General features: G+C 45.8%; 2 protein-coding genes across 2 annotated transcripts in view; one reads left to right on the forward strand and one right to left on the reverse strand.

Moving 5' to 3' along the window:
- The window catches only part of LOC119159806 (calcium-activated chloride channel regulator 2-like), a 665,495-nt gene that overhangs the window by 263,527 nt on the left and 387,846 nt on the right, over positions 1-14,122 (forward strand). The gene's annotated exons all lie outside the window — the stretch shown is intronic.
- Positions 7,825-8,636, reverse strand: LOC142803557 (uncharacterized). The gene is made up of 2 exons (XM_075888681.1): positions 8,271-8,636; positions 7,825-8,173 (listed from the first exon to the last, which is right to left on the reverse strand). Exons 1-2 carry the CDS (start codon positions 8,545-8,547, stop codon positions 7,911-7,913), a joined length of 540 nt encoding a protein of 179 aa, XP_075744796.1. The 5' UTR covers positions 8,548-8,636; the 3' UTR covers positions 7,825-7,910.

The raw sequence follows: 14,122 nt of genomic DNA on the forward strand, positions 1-14,122 counted from the left end.
CAAGCTGGCCCGGAAGAACTGCTTGTAGGGACATTGGCTCACGGACCGTCTTCTAATCCTTTTGTCGCTCCCCACCACGGGATCCGAGAAACTGGGGTTCCGGGCGTGGGAGCATTGCCCAGCTACGTTTCTCAGCGACAGCATGGTGCCTACTGACGACGGTCATAACAGCTTCCCCTTCGCCAGATGAGTCACGGAGGGCAGCAGTCACCGCTGCTACTCGGAGGGACGACGAAAGGGTCTGTAGTGAAATGCCAGGAACTCGCCTTCGCTTGTCACATTGTCTGAGTAATTGCCAGAAACTTCGACAGCGTCTCTGAAACTGGACCACATGCATAAGCAAGCACTCGGCCCCTTTGATCACAACAAGCCAAAAGAGGGATGGCAAGCCAATTTTTCATAACTATCTTTAACAAAAAGCTCACACCTAAAACTCTCAGGACTCACTTGCGCTGTGAAACCAGACGTGCTACCTTACACATTTAACATATTAGGATGCGCGAAAAAAAAACTAAAATACCAATTTTGATACATCAAGAGCACCCCTAGATAGATTAGAAAGAGCGATTAAGCGCGTCAGCATTTCCATTCAATTTGCCCTTCACCTAATGCCAAAATTATGTTTTCAAAGAATCAAGCTCCGCCTCACAAGGTGACTGTTCTTTGATGTCTCGGTTTGCAGCCAGGAAGGGGGAAATGGTATGTCCCCACTTTACATTTAGCACCTCTGAGATAACACTGCAACTCATGAATGGCCTACACAATGCAAGCGCACTCCTTTCCTGAAGCGGAGTAAGTTATCTTTCGAGAACCCCGATTCTGGCTCAAGTAGAGCACATCGTACTCTTTGCCACTGTCGTCCCGACATAGAACGACACCTAGGCCTCAATCTCTCGCATAACACTGAACCGTTAATTTTCGGTCGTAATAGGAAACTCTCAAAACCGTACGACGATAAGTAGTGCCTCTTTGCTATTAAGAAGGCTGCCAGCTCCTTTTAATCACTGACAACTTTCATCGGTTCTGTCCCATGAAAAGCAGTGGTCCGGAACTCGGATTCAGCGAGCGCTAAAATTGCCCTGGTGTTCGTCTTTTGTTTACGGCTGCCAATAACCGTCTACTACTGAGACATGAAGCTCACCAGCCTCCCGAATGCTTAACCTAAGCTGTGACCTAACAGTCTACCTCAGCGGTTAGGGAAAGCTTGATGATCTGCTCATGATCACTAGATAAATCATTCTTCAAGGAAGACAAAAACAAAAAAAAAGTAACAAACACTGCCTTCGAGCAGGTTTGTTCGGTTAGTTACCTGCCTTTGCTAACACCTTTGATTAAATAAAACACTGAGTTCTTCTGAGTATTTTCAATTATTCTCATTCCTACAGAGCTGCAAAATGCACGGCACTACTAACCAAACGCTTAAGCCTTCACAGTTTGTCTAAATTCTTAGTCAAACGTTCCGTTGAGACACACCGTGTACAACAGAAAAATAATCCTAGGTAAAAACACCTCAACAGCAATTGCATAGGTTTTATGCGAAAACCGTGCCCCAATGACTCTCAATTTACAATGCGCACAACGACAACTCCAGAGTGTAGCGCCAAACTTAATTAGTTCACAAAATCATTCGTTTTTTGCTAACATCTTCCTCAAATGCTCATTCACGCCACATCCCCTTAGCAGTGAAGGCATACGATATTACACTAAACCTTTGAAAAAAACTAGAAAAATAACACGTTTTCTCGGTTTTTACCTTATGCAAATTTTCGCACTCGTTTAACTACCTTCAATTTTCAGCCTTTAGTTCAGCGGTTTTTTGAAAAATTTAAAACCGCGTCACGAAACTTACTAAATTGAACTGGCTGAAATCTGCATCTCCAATGCGAAAATGAGTAAACACATTTAACACGCACATGCAACAATTGTTCAAACTGACCGCCCCCTTTTCTCAACTAGATTCGCTTGAATCGCACATGATAGGGTCACAGTCCCGGCGGTTTTGGAGCACGCCAGAGGCTACAAAACGTACGAACGCTTGGCTGTGTCCTGCTGTCACGCCTCGTTCTGCATTTAGGCCGGCTACACTCAGGAATGTGCAAGGGACGCCAGAAGCAGGGGGAAAGCCTGTGGCATTTTTTTTTGTGTTCACCCCTACGCGGTATATAGCCACTCTGCCCTTTCGACTTTGATTCTTCAGGCAAGGCCCCTTCCCCGAAGTCGTCGAACTGAACCGCGCGCTTCGTTGTGGTGACGTACCTCGTTTTGCCCTTCTACACCTATTTCGCCCCTTGCACCTTAACGAACGCCTCCAATGACCTTTCCTGAAACGGACTGAAGGCTTACCCTCTCGTCTTTCTCGGGACGAAGTGGGACCTGCCCTAGGTTTACGCGGTGCCGAACGCTTGCGCTTCTTTTCTTTTCTGCAATGCTTGCGAACCACTTCGATGGTATTGCTGCACTGCTGAAGCGTGACATTCTTGCTCTGTTCAGCGACTGCGTTAACCATGCCTTAATTTGACGACGTCGAAAGCTCCTCTTGAAGCACGAAGAAGCTTTTCAGCTCCTAATGGGCCCATTAGGACTGCTGCAACCCTCCTCATCCACGCAAGGAGCGTCTTTTGACATCGTCCCTACCTCCAGACTGGCCAAGGCCTCGTTCTCTACATACACTAACTTGATGTACCCTAGAATACGCGGGCCCTGCTCTGGCACCATCCGTTCCTCTCGCGCTTTATGACGCGCCTCAACTTCTGGTGCTTTGCGACGCGCCTCGCTTTCAGACTATGGTCCGAGTTTTTCCTTCTTTTTGCTTACAGAAGTTCCGAATCTTCTGATTAGCTCTGTTCTGACAACTTCGTAGTTGTTCGTGTCCTGCTCACTGAGTCGCGCAACAACATCCACTGCCTCGCAGGACAGAACCGTGAGTAGCTTCTGAGACCAGGTGTCTCGCTCACACTTCAGTTGCCTACAATTTCGTTCAAAGAGTCTAAGATACAGGCCCATATCCCATGATGCCTCATATGGCTGCATGTACCTAGACATCTCGAACTCTGGATCACTGTCGAGAAGAAGTGCTCTTCGATGGGGTCCAAGCCTCTTCATCAATTCTTTATCTTGTTTCAAAAACTTTATCTTGAGGTCTAGTTTTTTGTCTTCTCCCTTTCCTTCTATCTGAGCTGCTCCCAACTTTCTTTCAATGATGAGGCCCCATTCTTCGTTTAGTTCCTCATCATCAGCTCCCAAATCATTAATCACTTGAATGATCATGGGTTTTCGTGCCAAACCCTTTGTATCGATACCCGATTCCTCACACAACAGCAACAAGTCTGACTTCTGCAGCTCCCGTAAGTCCATGATCGTACTGAGTGCTCGCTACTTCCAGAAAGAAACTTCCCGAAACGGCGAAACTGAGCCTTTCGGCAAAGCTAACTACCAGTAATAAAATTTACCCTCTTTTAGAACCTACTTCACTCAAAGGAAAAGCCAAGCACTCACCCATACGTGATCCATGGCTCAAGACAGCTGCTTGCCGTGGGCCGACTGTTGTTGTCTCTTGTAGCTTCGTATCCTACCGCTGCCACCAGTTGTTGCGGCTCGCGGCGCTGTTCACCTGTAGTCGCTCCGAATCCCAGCGCTGATCACCAGTTGTTGCGGACCGGAGTCTACCCGGTTCCTTGTGGTAGCGTGGTGTAGCTTCGGGTTGAGGAAACGAACGCTGACAAAATGGGGATACGAAAAACAAACAGGTTTATGGCACTATTTGCAATTTTTTACAGCATGAGGTTAAGAGTTCACAAACCACGAGCGTGGTGTTTGAACCATTACATGGTTCAGAGCAACGTCCTGCACTCTGCAGCGTCGTTTTAAACACTGTCGGGCTCCCCCTCCTGGATTGGAACGTCAATCCTGCACACACACGACACCGCCCACAGGACATAATTCAGTAGCACATGGTTCGCCGAACAGTTATTGCCCCTCTTGACGCAATGCTCTGAGGATAGGGGAAATGGGGTTCCTTCCCTTGGCGGTTGGGTTGCTTGTTCAGCCTTTCCCAGGAAGGCAGCCAAGGAGTAAATACTTGAATCACGGAGAAACGACCGGTGCGGTCGGTCTGCTTCGCCGTCTTGCTAAACAAGCTGGCCCGGAGGAACTGCTTGTAGGGACATTGGCTCACGGACCGCCTCTTAATCTTTTTGTCGCTCCCCGCTGCTGCATTCGAGAAACTGGGGTTCCGGGCGTGGGAAAGCTGCCCGGCTACGTTTCTCAGCGACAGCTTGGCGCTTACTGACGATAGTCATAACACCTTGAATACGCATGCTCGATACGGGATTCTGGTCGTGCTAATCTGACAAACGTAACGGAAGACGTACTAAATCCGGCGGCCCGTTTTGTCCTTCACAATGACCATGAAACTGCAGCGTGACTGCTATAAAACAAACACTTGGCATTACCTTTTCTTCTTTCCGTTAAAAGTCGTCCCGTGTTTGCTGTATTCAAAAGATGTATTATCACAGCAAAGAGATGATATCCTGATACATCGCACCTGCATCATACATCTCCCCCCGTGTCGACAATTATTTCGAAGTTCACGCACTTCCACATAGCACACTCGCCTACTCGTTTTCGTTCTTACCAAAAACATGTCTTGAGTGGAATCACTTACCTGCGTCACTAACCGATATTACAAATGCAGAACATTTCCGCAAAGTAATTGATTGATAGATATGTAGGGTTTAACGTCCCAAAACCACCATATGATTATGAGAGACGCCGTAGTGGAGGGCTCCGGAAATTTTGACCACCTGGGATTCTATAACGTGCACCGAAATCTGAGCACACGGGCCTACAATGATTCCGCCTCCATCGGAAATGCAGCCACCGCAGCCGGGACACGAACCTGCGACCTGCGGGTCAGCAGCCGAGTACCTTGGCCACTAGACCGCCGTGGCGGGGCCATTTCCGCAAAGTAGTAACAAACACATTATGAAGCTGCCTCACGCTCACAACTTCATTTGCTATTTATTGCTGTCTTACCAGTTGTTCATACCAACCCTGTTTATTCTCAACATTTCATTGTATTTTCATTTTTCATGCAGCGATGTTTTCGTTATTTTGTAGATTCCATGCTCCTCCCTGTATCTTTTTTTCATCTCTCTTTCCGCATTAAAGTACATCAAACAGTTCTTTTGGTTTATTACGCATTGCCAGTCTCTGTTATTGCTGCATAAATGTCTAATTTTCCTGTTTTCGCTAGTTGATGTATAAGCATATCTTGCTCGTTGCCTTTTGTGCTCTATTTCTTGAGGTTATGTTTCTCTTTCGATATGCAATATTGTTTTGTTACTAAACTTTTCCTGTATATTTATTTATTAAATTGTTTCGTTTTCTTAGGCCTCTCCTCTCTACAATGCTTTTTTCAAGCTCGCGGATACCAATAAGTAAAATAATAAATAAATATTACAGTAGAGGAACCATGACTATCCTTGCTATCTCGGGTTAAGTGCTTTGAGCGTTCTGTCAAGCTTAACTTCTTTTGCTGAGGCTTTCTCATTTTTGTTTTCTTTGTTGATACGTGCTATTTATTTTCGTGGCGTACGAGCAATAAAACTACTGTTGTCTGTCTTCATGTTCTGTTCTTGTCAGTACATGCTGTGTTCGCCTAGAAAGGACGTACGTTGACCAACTTGCTAACGGTGAGCCCTTTGTCTACACCATACCGTTAGTTGGCGGCACTCACAGCTCAGAAAAGTCAGCGCGTTTTCGGCATCAGAAGCTAGATGGAAAGGCGCGCGTTAAGCGCGCTCTAAAAGTCATCTCCCCGCGCGTTGAGATGCATGCCTGCTTATTTCGTTCTTTGAGCGCTTTGTTGACACGCAAATTCGCTTTGAATTTACAGTGGTTAAAGAGAGCATCAAGACCAGTTTGCTCACTTCTGCAGCCGCACTTGCGAAAGTAGCGCTCTGCTCGCATACGAAGAAGCAAGAATAGGTCACCGGTAAAAGAGTGGGAAATTGTGGGATGCACCATCTGATGTTGTCTTCTGGTTCGAGAGGAGTATACGACAGCAAACCGCTTCGCCGCAAGTCTCACCCCCGTATTCACAAACGCTCCTTGACTCGACTTTCAGCCTTCACTTGACAGAGTGGGACACTGCGCCACCACTCGGCTGAAGATGACGCCGGGCTACTGAAAAATCGAAGCAGATTATCGCTGATATGCAGTGACTTGCCGTGCCTAGAGACGGCGCTCCCATCGGCTTTCTCAAGTGAAGGTGAAGCGTTGAGTGAAGGGACGTTCTAGAATACGGGGGTCAGATTATTTGGTATTCGCTCACGCGGTCACCCGCTTATCTTCGTACTGATAAACCATGGTTGGTTGTTCAACCGTTGGCTACTCCAACTCGAGCATGAAAGGCAAACGCAGGTATCAATTCCCATGGAATGAAGAAAAAAAAATGAGGTGGGCAGCGGCTGTGAAGAGGATCACAGCGACAGGTAGGCTTTCAGTACGGAAAGTTGAAGCCAGAGTGTGTGAAAACCTTTTTATCACAAGTACATGTGTATTTCATACTAATAAAAAACTTACGCATGAATTTGCTGCGAGTATTATATTAATAAGCTGTCGCGCAGGCGCACTTAGCAAAGATATTATGGGAACGTACGAGCAAAATCTACCTGCCATATTAAATGAGCGCCAGCCATCGCACCCATATATATGACAAAAAACGCATATGGTTCCCTCAAGAGTGAGTGTACACATAGTGCCGAACGAGTTCATTTGCGTTTATCTTGGTCAAACTGTGCGCCAGGACGGCACACAAAGGAAAAAGTGCGTTAAAGAAGCGCAGGGTATCAAATATTTGGCTCCGTCTACGTCTGACTGTATTAATATGTGGCTCATCTGGCTTTGACTAAGAAATGTATCTTATAACGCAACGAAGGCTAGAAAAAAATATAGACCCAGGCAGCACGCGGCCGTTGGACCAATCTTGGACCAACATCGGCTAACATCGGCACCGACGTCGGGCCGACGTCGGAAGTGCAACTTCTTCCAATGTCGGGCCGACGTTCAAGCCAATGATGGGCCGACGTTTTGCCGATGTTTTAGCCAGTATGCAACCAACATTGGGCCGACGAAGGCCCATCGTATTGCCGACAAAGCTGCCAATGTTCGGCCAACATTGGGCCATATTTCAGCCAATCACATGCCATTTTTACGCCGATGTTTGCTGCACGACGAATATTGGCTACGGATGTACGACCGACATTGCACCAATCCAGAGCCACATTGCAGCCAATCAAATGCCGTTATTACATTGATGTTTCCTGCACGACGAATATTGGCTACTGATTGGCTTGCCATCATGTAACCATTATTAGTAGGGAATTTTTCTTACCGGAAGATTTAAACAACATGCCTCGATGACCCGCTCTTGTAGCTTTGCAGCCCTGTATACTTGGGGCAACAGAAAATTGAGTGCTGAGAACTGAAAGCAGTTACTCTACTCGACTATCTATTTCATCTTTTATACTTCATTCCCTTTGCTAACACTAGAAGTGTAGTTTATTTTTTTACCAATTTATCTTTTGCAATAGCGAGTGCTTTATTTGGTACTGGTATTTGGTACAGCAGATCAAAAAAAGTCGTTAGGAAGTAAATGTTGAAAGCGTATGTCCCCCACTTGCAATCCCCACATATGTCCCCCACATGGTAATCGAGAATATTCATAGTTTAGAGCATTTTTTTGTAACTAAAACATGGTGATGGTGCTTCCGAATCAGCATAAGCTAGTCGAACAGTGCACCACCGACAGTCTGCAGACTATTTATTCTTTGTTTTTTTTATTTATTTGGTACAACAAAAAATGTATACATTGAAAAATATATATACACAACTAAAAAAGGCCCGCTCTACTGCAGGTCAGGTTGCGTTGGGGGCACAGTGACAGTGGTGCTGTCAAGGGCCTGGCTGCTGTGGCTGGGCAGGAAGCCAGCTGCCGCGAGCAGCCGATAATCTGCACTCTGAGAGTGGGGATCATCGGGCTGCTCCACAACAAATGCTTCTCTGAAGCGCCGCTTCCTGCCCCCACAGCGATCACCAGACCCTGGCAGCCACCTCTTAATAAAGTTGAGGGCCTCCGCCTGGTCGCACCCTGCTTTTTGGCAGATGACATCTGCATACAAGAACAGAAATACCATAGTACACATGAAGCACTGCAGTACAGAGAATACACAAGGGTACACACACATAAAACAATGAACAAGTCTAACCTGTCACTAATCTACAGAGCCTCAGGTTCACAAAGGCCCTTTTCCCTTTTCTGCCATGAAGGCTGTACAGCACTTGCACGTCATGTGCCAATACAGCCTTCATGGCATTCACACCAATTTCTCGAAGGCCACGTCCCCCAATCTGCAGGAGGTGCTTGCGCTGTAAAAAAATGCAAGAAGCATAGATGGGGTAAACGCAACAGCACATCGAAATGTTTTCATGATAAAAATCTGCAAGAAGAGGACACTGAAAACAACAACTTGAATTTTTGGGCATCACAACATTTCATTGTTTTTTTACGCTAACTTCAACTCACTTGACCTAAAATGGTTTCCACATCAGCCCTCTCACACTCAGTGTGAGAACCTATCAGAATCCTTCTCTGAATGCAGTTTCGCTGTTATGAAATCAAATACAACACTGTCATAACCCTTAATGAATATTGATTCTAGCTATGAAATAGTATAATTACTTTGTACAGTGCTCAAATTCCAATACACGTTTCTTCGAGGTTACAATGTCTTTGCCTGAATGTTGGCCAGGAGTAGCTTCTACAGGTGAAAAACGATAAAATATGTGGAATCCAAAAAGAAGCTTGGACATGTTTTTAATCAATGCATTGTAAGCAGAGCACAACAAGATAAATGAACATGATCAAGGCGTACCAAGAGGCAACCTTAGAGCGACCAAATCTTGGTCATAGATGAAACTGATAGAAAAATAAAGGTCGCACTAGATGGTCGCACCATTTGCTGTTTATATTTTTCTGTGATAGCCAACAAAGAGGCCTGTCGCTATAGAAATCTCATCACAATAAACAAAGTTGCATTTTTCTTCACACTGCGAAATTGGGTGCAAGTTAGATTTTAAAAGAGTAAGAAATCGGCTAACACAAGGCAGGGTGAACTGTAGCTCAAAGTACAGAGAGCCGCAGCGGACACGAAATAGGGTGATAAATAAACAAAATTACTGAATGTCTGTTTTAAGCAGGCTATTGCTAGTCACTGCCCATCAAATACACGATGCCGCCTACATCGTCTGCTAGCTTAGGACAGTTCACTCGGACTTCACAGACTATAGTAAATACAGTCGAATCTCATTAATTCCAACACACTTAATTCGAACTGACGCTGTGGTCCTATCAAAGCTATACCGCGCTCCGAAAATGCTCTCAGCACCCCGCCCAATCCTGCGGTGGCACTTCAGACACCTCATCGCTGTGCTTGAAGAAGAAAATGAAGAAAAGGAAAGAAAAGACTGCGGTGGAATGTTTGCCAAATGCCAATCTGCGACATTCCTGTGCCCCGCTTCGGCTTTTTCCGTCCCTGCCACGTAGAGACCCTTCTCCTCTTAACACTGCGCATGAAGAGAAAGAGGGGAAAAAAAGCTGTCGCAGAGAGTTCGCTCTCTCATGCCGATCTGCAACGCGCCGGTGTCACGCTTCCCTGTTTTTCATTCCTGCTATGTAGAGACTCTTCTCCTTTCAACACCGCGCATGAAGAGAAAAAAAAAAAAAATAAAAGCTGCCGCGGAGTGTTTCTCTCTCGAATGCCGATCTGCTTTTCTCCAGGTGGAGACGCTCCTCCATTCTCATCATGTGCTGGCCACGCTCCGGCTGCAGCGCAGATAGTAAGAGTGGAAACACAGTTGTCTTCGAAGAGTGTCAGCACTAGACATTGCCGCGCGCAACTTCTTTTTCCAGGAGAATACTGAAGCCGAAGTACAAATGCTTTGCAAACTGCACGCAAAACTTGAACTTGTTGACTCGTTGCAAGGCCAACGTGTACAGACATGTATTGACTACGTTAATTAATGACGGATGTCCTGTAATTTGTGAATAAAACTTCTCCATGCACATGCATCACTGCATGGTGAGCCCTCCGCTCGTTTACCGTATTTACTCTATTCTACCGCGCCCTCGATTGTAACGCGTGCCCGGTTTCCACGACAAAAAAAAAAAAAAAGACATCGGTTGCAATGCGCACCCTTTTTTCTCGTTGGCCCTCTTGATGACACCACTAGCGAAAACGACTCTTTTTGAGAGCGTCTTCCGTTTAAATATGAAGTACGGGGGAAGCTTATGCCTATCTGACGTGCAACAGAGCATTGCTGTCACTCTAGTTTTACCGTGGCCCGATGTCAGTACACAAACTTGCTTCGCCCCCTTCTCCTAGACGGTTGTGGTGCCAGGCATGTCGAAGTAAAGAGGCGTGTGATCGGCATTCCCGATTTGCCCAAGCAAGTAGCCGTTGTTGTGCCGTAAGTTTAGGAGGAACCTCTGAAGACTCTGAAGCTTTTCTTCGTACTCCTCCGGCAACTTCCGGCATATGCCCGTTCGCCTTCGGAGGGAAAAGCCTTTTCTCTTCATAAAGTTCGTTAGCTAGCAACTGCTCGCTTTAAAATGGCTCTGCATTAGCCCTTTTTCTAAGGCTAACTGCATAGCCTGCACTTGGAGCAGTTCTGTCGTCACGGGCCGCTGTGCCGCTCACTGCTTAATCACATACTCGCCGAGCAGCTCTTCAATTTGTGGAAACCGACCCTGCTGTGGTCCACTGAAGCCTTTGCGTGAATCTTTGCTGTCGACAATATTCTGCTTTTGTTTCCGCCAGTCCCGCACGCACGTTTCGGGAACTCCGAATGACCGCGATGCAGCCCGATTTCTGTCCGTTCCGGCACACGCGACGACTTTTCTTTTAGAAGCAGCATTGTGGTGCACTCGTCGAGTTTTTGGAGTCGGCCCTACCATGCCGTCGATGCTAATGTACTACAAGATGACGAACTCCTCAGCACACGTATGAAGTGCCGCGCATGGGAAACACATAGGCAGAAATGACCGATGCGCCATGCCGACGCACGTAGGGGGCGGCCATTTTGTAAGTGGCGATGGCAATAGAATGACCATATTCAGTTTTTTTTTCGTACTCGATTCTAACGCACATGCGATTTATGAACTCTCTTAAGCGGAAAAAATGTGCGTGTTAGATTCAAGTAATTACGGTAACTTTCATTATTTTGAACTTCTTTTAATTTGAACAAATTTTCTGGCCTCTTTGAGTACGAATTATTCATATTCGACTGTAGTACAGTGGCTCATGAGATAACCTGGCTAGTTTGTTTCCCGAAACACAGTATCTTAAAGCAGTACTAAATTTCTGCATGTTACATAGGCATATTAAAAATCAAGAAATATACACCAAAGCCGCAGCCACAGCTTTACTCCGCACAGCTGCCTCTACTGTCTCCACTTCTCCAATTGTACCAGCAGGCAGCCGGGGAAGGTCAGAGGGGCGCTGTGCTGGCTGGGCGTGCTGAGGCATGGACAAGAGCCGTACCTTGTGCTTCAGCTGTTGCACCTCCTGCAGAACCTCTTTTTGTTGCTGCCGGATGCCAAGTTGGATTCGCAGGATCCGTAGCAATAGAGCTGAAACATACAAGAGTACATACCATATTTACTCGCACAATTTGCATCCTCCCATAATTTGCTCACCAGTATAATTAGCCAGCCTGCTTTACTACAAGAAACATTTTGCTCGCATACTTTGCCCTCCCCAACCAGCCCGAGCCACCTTGCCAGCACACACACAGACACATTTGACTTCATGATGCTCTGGTCAGGCACATCTCTTGTCGAGCAGGCGAGTGCAGTCTTACACAAAATGGACTGAGTGCAAGGTCCCTTCTTCCATAAACTTTTATGCTTTCCCTAGAATATCGAACTTGAAAACTGAAACCTGTTTATGTGTAGTCCGAATGCCTAAAGGTTTGCCTCCTATCTTCCCACCTCTTTCACGGCAAGAATGTATTCCCGAGACACAGCACAGATGTTGAACGCGTGCAAGGATCTGTCACATCAACTAGATGAGACAGATTTGCGCACTCATTTTTTTTTTCGGTTTCGCCATCTGGCCATTGCGTTTTTACCGTTCCTTGTGATAGGCTACAATAATTATATACGAGGCAGATTGCTGTTATAAAGCTTACCGAAGAAAACTGAAAGCGCACTACCGCTAAGCACATCAGCGTGGAGTTCTTCGACATGCAATAATCAGTATGAGAGCCAGCAGAAGAGTGCGTTGAATAAGACTTAGCATAGAAGCTTGGGTGTGTTGGTTAGATATCGGAGGGAACACAACGCAATAGAAGACTGGGACAAAGAATGGACACACACACACATGAAGGGCGACACACACAGCACTGTGTTGGCATCGCGCTTCCTTGTCTGCATCTTACTTTACGTTGGGTTCCCGACAATTATTGGAGAGTACTTATGTTCTCTGGTATAACCCTGTCGTGGGAACTGGTTTTTGTGAGCACTGTTCGGAAGAACTTCAAGAAAATGGGGGCATTTGAACAGGCTTAGCAAACAAATGACAATCCGCTTTGAGACAGTTGTGACAGCGCCTGCAACATATATTCCCAGTTGAGCTTTTAGGCCAGCGATTCCTACTAGCTTCGCACATGACCGGATTGACAAAAAAAGTACACATAATACGCGAGTATATACCGCATTTGACTCTGTAGCTTTGATGAACCAGGCAGATACACAAATTTATCCAAAACTCCATTGATTCTGTTGCAAAATTATTCAACAAACAAATTGCGATGTTATCCATGTTACTATACGATTGTGGCACTTTACCATTGCAGCTTTCAAGGAGGCACACATAGTGCAGCGTTAGTTCACCACTCGCAGTTAATTTTATGCAGTAGGTTGCTCACAGCCACTGACTGCATGCAATGGTGAACATCTTGCATGCTTGCACCGCTGTTTCAGCATGCTGGCTGCTTCCCATACGGCTATCAATTGATGTTCACAAAATTGGGAAGATGAAGAAAGACTACACAGTGCCCTCTGGCCACCCTATACTCCAAACCTCCAGCCAACAAACAAACAAAAGAAACAGAAGTATGCAAATGAATATTATTCCTAATGCAGCTGGAATGGAGTGTAGTTTTCACCAATTCTGTGTGTTAAGTCAATATGGAGTGAGCTAACTCCATAAAGTAGCTTTTCTCATAACAGTGTTCACTCTATTGTAACACAAGGAGTGACTTCATAGCATCTAGAAGGAAAAAATAGAATCTTCAGTATTTGATAGAAATGTGAGGCTCTACCTTAAAACAACAATAATCTGGAAAAAGAACTTATTACATTCGAAAAAAAAAGGTAGCACAGTTGATCCCCTTTACAAGAGACACTGATGTAACAGACAAACGGGGATAAGAGGCACCAGTGTGCAGGCTGACATTTGGCCCATCATGCATCAGGCACTCCGTAGATGCGCCTGTGCAGCCGGGAGCCCTGCAGTCAAGCGTGCTGAGCAAGACTGTTGACCACTGTACAATGACACATTGCCACAAAATTTCAAAACTTCATTTCACAGACTTCTGCAAAAGCTTCTTACACTCTTGCATAATTTTTGCAAAAGCTTTTCTCATTCTTGCGTGATTTTCGTCAGAACATATAAGTGTTGGAAGTTGTATGTCCCCAAAAACTTGCACAATACAAATAGCATACATTAATGTCTATCACTTAATACGTGCATAGTCTAACAATGAAAGGAAACTCACACATGGTTTGCTCCGAGCCTTCCCCGTGCGGTGCCTCCTTGAGCCTTGGAGAGCACTGTACAGCTAGAGCAAAGTAGCATCAATCCAGTGTTAATGGCAGGTTAACAAGACAACAAAACTAACCCCCATATTCATAAACGCTCCCCGACTCGACTTTCACCCTTCACTTGACAGAGTTGAGCACTGTGCCGCTGCTCGTTTGAAAGCGACGCTGCGCTACTCGAGAATCACAGCAGATTATTGCTGACATGCAGCGATTTTCTCTGCTTAGAGACGGCGC

This window comes from Rhipicephalus microplus, chromosome 3 (genome assembly GCF_043290135.1).
Source record: "Rhipicephalus microplus isolate Deutch F79 chromosome 3, USDA_Rmic, whole genome shotgun sequence".
NCBI lineage: Eukaryota > Metazoa > Arthropoda > Arachnida > Ixodida > Ixodidae > Rhipicephalus > Rhipicephalus microplus.